This window comes from Pipistrellus kuhlii, unplaced genomic scaffold (assembly GCF_014108245.1).
Source record: "Pipistrellus kuhlii isolate mPipKuh1 unplaced genomic scaffold, mPipKuh1.p scaffold_m20_p_9, whole genome shotgun sequence".
Taxonomy (NCBI): Eukaryota; Metazoa; Chordata; class Mammalia; order Chiroptera; family Vespertilionidae; genus Pipistrellus; species Pipistrellus kuhlii.
The window spans coordinates 31,306,319-31,313,262 of record NW_023425595.1 but is presented as its reverse complement, the minus strand read 5'-3'; the positions used below and the strand labels follow the sequence as shown (position 1 = coordinate 31,313,262).

Here is a 6,944-nt window from a genome sequence, read left to right as displayed (position 1 = left end):
ATAGGGGGTATCAGAATAACCTACACAACTTGTAAGTCATAGGACAAAATTTTTTCTTTTTCTTGGGTCCACGCATTGACCTAAATCCTCTTCAAATACCACACCGATTCTAATCTCATCAGGTGAGTCACGAGACAATAGCTGAGACAAATGCTTAAACAGCAGTCATCAGCTAGGAACTAGATAGTAGTTTACAATCAATGAATTTTTTTTTTTACAGAGGTAAACATTGTTTTTGAATCTCTAATATAGGCAAAATATACTTCTGATAACAATTCCCCATTCCCCAAACATAGCCTCATTTTTACCTTCAATTGTTAACAACTATTTATTGGAGATCTACTCTGCATTAGAAACATCCTAGATTAGACACAAAGGCCTAAAAATATAGATATGTTCTCTCCCTTTGTTGGTAGCATACTTTATTTAGGAAGTTGAAACAAATAGAATATATATAAGCAACTGTATCTGTAATTAAAAATTATAATAATAATAAGAAAGAATAAATGATAACCAATTTAAGAGACTTAAAAAAAAAAGAGAGGGTCATGATTTGAATTGAGGGATTAGGTAATCTATAATGAAATTAAGTTGAAATTTAAAAGAAGTGACAGAAATGAAATATAAAATTGAAATCAAGAGTATTCTAAAAAAAAAAATGGGTCAGAAATAGAAAAGTGATAAATGTAACAAATGTTCAGAAGACCATTGTAGCTAAAATTTGATAATGTGATATTGTTGAAGAGGTAGAGAGGGTCAAGGCCATGGGTAGTCTTATAGTATGTACTTTATTGCTTTAATTTTATTCCCAAAGAAGTAAGAGTTCATATTTTAAAAAGACATCACATCATTCAATTTGTCTCTTAAAAAGATTACTCCTAACGTGCATAGATAGAAAGCAGCAGGAGTAGTCATTTAGAACCAAAGAGGCTGATGCAGTATTGCCCTAAAAATTGCTCGTAACACATTAGGATGATTAAAGCAAAGGAGACAAAATGAAGATGTAACTTGTGTCCAGATTGAAGAGAACTTAGTATAGATAAATTGAATATGGGAATAAGGAATCTATTTCTGTCAGAGGGATAGACACTGCCATTTGTCTGTCTGGATTTGAAATTGTTCCTTTAAAGAGAGATGACATACGGCATCTATTTTATTTTTTGTTAACTAGGATGGAAACCCCAGGGAATGTATTTCCTGTTCTGGTTTTATGCCTATGTTCAGTATCTGGCTTAAAGAAAATAAAGCTTATGGTATTAACAAGAAAAGCATATTGATGATTATTTGTCAAATATTAGATTTTCTCAAACTTACCTTCAATCTCTTACCCAAGATAGTCACCCAATTAGGTTTATACTATATATGACTGCTATATCTGCTTCTGACATAATTTTGCTGCAACTCTTATTCTAATCTGCCTTGTTTTTATACAGTACACAATCGGGTTCATCAGTGGAGGCACAAGTAAGAGAATATTTGCCATGAGAACATTGAAAAGAGGAGAGGCATGCAGGAAAAAGCGATGGACAATGGCAAGGTTGATTATAGGCAGATAGAATATGATCACTGCAAAGATATGTGAAGTACAAGTATTGAGAGCCTTGAGCTGTTCTTTCTGGGATGCAATTCCCAGCACAGTCTTAAGAATCAGAATGTAGGATACAACAATTAGCATGAAGTCTAACATCCCACAAAGTGCTACAAAAAAGCCATAGATGACATTAATTTGGTTGTCAGAGCAGGCCAACTTCATTACATCCTGGTGGAGACAGTAAGAATGGGATAATTGGCTTTTGTTACAATATTTCAAGTTTCTCAAAGTGATGGGGAAGGGAAGGACCAGGAGGAAGCTCTTCAAGGAGAACACTACTCCTATTTGGGCAACTCTGACAGTAGTAAGAATGGAGCTGTATCTCAGAGGGTTGTGGATGGCTAGGAATCGATCAAATGACATGATCAGGAGCACTGAGGACTCACATGCTGTGAACCCATGGATGAAGAATTCCTGGGCAAAGCAGGTATTGGCAGAAATTGTAGGAGCATTGAACAAGAAGGTCCTCAACATGGTGGGCAGAGAAGATAAGGACAAACCCAAGTCAGACAGGGCCAACATGGACAGGAAATAGTACATGGGCTCATGCAAGGAGGCTTCTGTCTTGATGATAAAAAGGATGATGCAGTTTCCTAGAATAGCAACAAAATACATGCTACAGATGGGGATAGAGATCCAGATGTGTGCATATTCCAGCCCTGGAATTCCAACCAAGAAGAATGTGGTGATTTCAACATGTGATGTGTTGATAACTGTCATGATGCATTAAGAGGGCTCTGCAATGAAAGATGTTTGAGTTAGTAAAATATGAATATCTGAAAATTTGTCAGAAAAAAGCAGTTGTTGAAGGTTCCAGCTTATTTCCAGCTCTCTTTGGATAGAACAAAGCATTGATATAACTTATTATATAGTGTGAAGTGAATGCTATTTTAGACTAGAATCTATCTATATCACAGATTAGAAGAATTACTTTTGGCATGTGTTCTCTATAGAGAAACTAGAAATGTATTTATTAAAATGTATCTTTATTGTTGAAAGTATTACAGATGTCCTTCCCTCTTTACCCCATTTACCCCCTCCACCCCTCCAGCCTGCCTTTTCTACACTATTGTCTGTGTCCATGGCTTATGCATATATGCATACAAGTTCTTTGGTTAATCTCTCCCCATCCACCCACCCCCGCCTTGCCCCCAAGATTCATCAGTCTGTTCCATGCTTCTGTGTGTCTGGATGTATTTTGTACATCTGTTTATTTTGTTCATTAGATTCCGCATATAAATGAGAAATACTTATCTTTCTCTGCCTGGCTTATTTTGCTTAATACTCTCCAAGTCCCTCCATGTTGTCTCAGAGGGTAAGTGACCCTTCTTGTGTCATTCCCTGGTGTAAATGTACCACAGCTTTTTAATCCACTCATCTATTGCTGTGCAACTGGGCTGTTTCCAGATCTTAGTTATTGTACATTGCACTGCTATGAACATAGGAGTGCATATGTTCTTTCTGATAGATTTTTCAGGTTTCTTAAGATATATTCCTAGAAGTAGGATCACTAGGTCAAATGGCAGTTTGAAAAGAAAAAAACCAACAAAATACATTTCTAGTTTCTCTACAGAAAACACATGCCAAAAGTAGATTCTGGTCTAAAATAGCATCTTGATTTAATTTTCCTTGTGAAATATTGTTAAACCCTAGTCAATTAATCTGGAATCCTTTACTATTTACTTTTTCATCTTAAATAAGATGTTATGTAGAGTATATGATTACTAGAATAACACTATAGGAAAGCAAAGAAATCTCACAACTCGATTTCTTCCTACCTCCTGTAACTCCCACAAAAGTAAGATCATCTCAAAATCAAACCACCATTAGGTTTATTCCCTATCTTCTAAATATTGTTGATTATTTAAATATTCTTCCAAAAATTTCCACTATCTTCAAACCATGTATCTATTTGTAAGGGCAGTCAGTGCACAGATGTCTGATAGGACATATTTCATTTCTTCATAGGAATTTGTGATCAATTGCATCATGCTGATAGGACAATAATAACCTGAAGTGTCAATATAACAATTTAGAAGAATTTGAATTCTGCTAAAGACCAATTTCTGAAAAGATGAGTAGCCCATTTATGTAATCCCTGAAGAAAACAATTTTCCTAAAGATGTGACTTTTGGAGGCATGATGTTGTATGTGGTTGACTGTCAAAAGAGAGAAGTACAGTGAAAGTCAAACAGATAGGAATATCTGAGTACTTACCAGAGAGTGTATATTTTGGAGAGCACTTTCGAGACTGGATAAAAGATTTCAGCATAAAATTTCAGAAGTCACCCAATTCACCTGATACCAAAGACTCCACTTTATATAAGAGAGCTTGTCTCTTTCTTCTTCCTAATCATCTGCTCAAGGGGCCCTGAGGACTCTCGGGATAGCAATCAGTTTGTATCTGCTCTGAGAATAAGAATAAACATGCAGAGATGCAGTGAATCCACAGAGATTGTTAATACTTTGGCATAAGTACTTTGGCAGAATTAGGGACTGTTTTGGTTAGAGAGGGTTTTTATTAACCAAGTATGGGATAAATACGATAACTGCTATGCAAAAATCTCTGACACGTCTGTTGGGTATTTGGCTCAGATATTACTCCTCTTCCCCGAACATAGTTAAAGCAGAGATATTAAGAGTAGAACCTGTGCATTAAAGAAAGTGATGTAGGACAGACACCTTATGACATGCATTTTTAGCCAAGGCTTTACCCATGAAGCCTAGATTGATTCTTCTAAATACTCCTAGGCATCACTAACTAATAAAGAAAATACTGAAAATTTAAAAGAAGAAAGAGCATCAATATTATAATACTCTTTCAGAGATAGAATACTTTCCTACTAGTTTTATGAGTGATATCTAAACCAGACAATCTATAAAAGTGCAATATGCTAATTAGACTGGACAGCCAAAAAACCTGCCAGATGTCATTCTGGATGTCCTTCCAGATGAAGCCATGTCAGTGGGGACGGAGGCAGAGACAGTTAGGGGTGATCAGGCAGGCAGGCAGGCAGAGAGGTTAGGGGCAATCAGGAAGGCAGGTGAGTGGTTAGATACCATCAGGCAGGTAGGCAGGTGAACAGTTAGGAACCAGCAGTCCCAGACAAAGTACACAAGTTGCACATCCCCTGAGGGGTCCCGGATTGTGAGAGGGCACAGTTCGTGTTGAGGGTCTCCTGCCCCCTGTGCATAAATTTCATGCACTGGACCTCTACTATATTATAAAGAAGTAATTAATGTGTAATATATCTTATAAACATAGATACAAACATTTAAAAATCAGCAAATTCTGTATAGTGGTATATAAAGTGATACCATATCTTGACAAAGTAAAATTAATCCTAAGAATCATGACTATACTTCAAACTGACAGAAAAATGAGATAAAACCATATGATAATCATATTAAATAAAATTCAAACATTTCCTCATGACAAAATCTTTGAGCAAATTGAAATAGAAAGGTACTAGCTTAATTTGAAAAAGACATGAAATACAACATATAAAATACAACAGCTAACATTATTTTAATGAAAAAATATTAAAAATTTTCCTATTGATGTCAGGAAAAGTCAAGATTGTCTCCATTAGTATTCCACTCAAAACAGTATGAAATGTCCAAGGTACAATGCAAAAAAAGGAAATAGAAATATAACAATTGGAAAAGATAAAATAAAAATGTTTCTATTGGTAAGTGATAAAACTTTATATATAAAATTGATAAACATTAAACATAAGTGAAATTTAAAAAGCTGGCCAAATATAAAAACAATATATAAAATTGGAATTCTGCATAATTAAGATGGAAATCTTCCCAAATTAATGTATTGGCTCAGCACAATTCTGGTCAAATTCTAGTAGATTTTATTGTGAAAATTTACAAGTTGATTATCAAATTTATATTCTCTTTCTGCCATTTTTGGATAGCTCCAGTAGACAACAACTGGGTTTGTTTAGTTTCATTTTCATTTATTTATTTATTTTTTGGTTGAATCCTGTCTAAAGCCACATCTTCAATCTCTTTGGAAATGGAATTATCTATTATAATAAAAGGCCAATATGCAAATCAACTGAACAGCCAGTCTCTATGACACTGTTCAGTTGATTTGCATATTAACCTTTTATTATAATAGACCACTAGGGGGCAGATACTCAATGCAGGAGCTGTTTCCTGGTGGCCAGTGTGCCCCCACAGGGGAGCACCGCTCAGCCAGAAGCCCTGAGCTGGGCTCACAGCTGGCTGGTGAACTCAGTGATGGTGGCTAGAGTCTCTCCTGCTTCTGAGGCAACACTAAACATGTTTGATTGATGGCTTAGGCATCCCCCTGAAGGCTCCAGAGTCCAGACTGTGAGAGGGACCTCCCCTCACCAAGTACACAAATTATGTGCATCAGGCCTCTAGTTACTTGATATACTGTGATCACATTGATTGTGGTAGTGGCATAGGGATTTTCACATGACCAGTTTTACCAAACAAATTAAATTTCATAATCATGGGTTTAGTGATCGGTTTTGCTTTAGGATATTAAGAAAGCTATATTAAATTATTTCCCTATATCTTTAAGTAGAGCTGAAGATGTAAAAAGGGTCCTCTCTGCCTATTTATCCAACTTGTGACCATTCACCACACCATGCGGGTTGCCTTCATTCAGAATACTACAATAATATAAGCAGGGAAGGGAGTACTGCTAATGACCTATTTTCAGCACTTAAGTATGCTAGAAATATTCAATCTAATTGACTTTATTAAACAATTCATGAATCACACAGCCATTATGACAATATCTTACCTAAACATGTTTGTTTGATTTTTAAGAAAATATTATTAGCTTTGTTGTCACTTGAAATGGAATATGTGTCTTAATAAAACAGGCTTTTAAGTGATTTTCAAGTACTATTTTCACTTGCTTTTATTTTTTTCTACCCCAAGTAATTAACTTGTAAAATGAGTGAGCTCTATATTAATGAGGTTTCCCAGACATAGTTTAATTGCTACTTTGATTATCTATCAGATATTTTATTCTTATCTTCAAAATTAATTAAAACCATAGTTTTAATAAACATACAGTTAACAACTACAATGTTACAGATATTTTGATGAATACTGACAAAGAGAGAAGTTAATATCTGCTTATTAAGTCCATTGAAGATATAGACTAGGGGTGTCGAACTCAATCAGAGAAGGGGCCAAAATCTAAAATCCAGCCTAAATCGCGGGCCGAATGGTTTACTGAACAGTCATAAACTGTCATTGTGATGGAAACGCAGCGGAGTGCAGTGATGACAGTGCGGTGCGGGCCACATTGCAAGGCCTGGCGGGATGGATTTGGCCCGTGGGCCTTGTGTTTGAC

The 6,944-nt window shown here is 35.7% G+C and overlaps 1 protein-coding gene across 1 annotated transcript; it reads right to left on the bottom strand.

Moving 5' to 3' along the window:
- Positions 1 to 1,364: 1,364 nt before the first annotated feature.
- Positions 1,365 to 2,331, bottom strand: LOC118713033 (olfactory receptor 51A4). The gene has a single exon (XM_036427382.1). The coding sequence runs from the start codon at positions 2,309 to 2,311 to the stop codon at positions 1,370 to 1,372; it is 942 nt and encodes a 313-aa protein (XP_036283275.1). The 5' UTR covers positions 2,312 to 2,331; the 3' UTR covers positions 1,365 to 1,369.
- Positions 2,332 to 6,944: the final 4,613 nt, after the last annotated feature.

Bases quoted from the DNA above. Each gene is read 5' to 3' on its own strand.
- LOC118713033 (XM_036427382.1), bottom strand. From the start codon at position 2,311: ATGACAGTTATCAACACATCACATGTTGAAATCACCACATTCTTCTTG.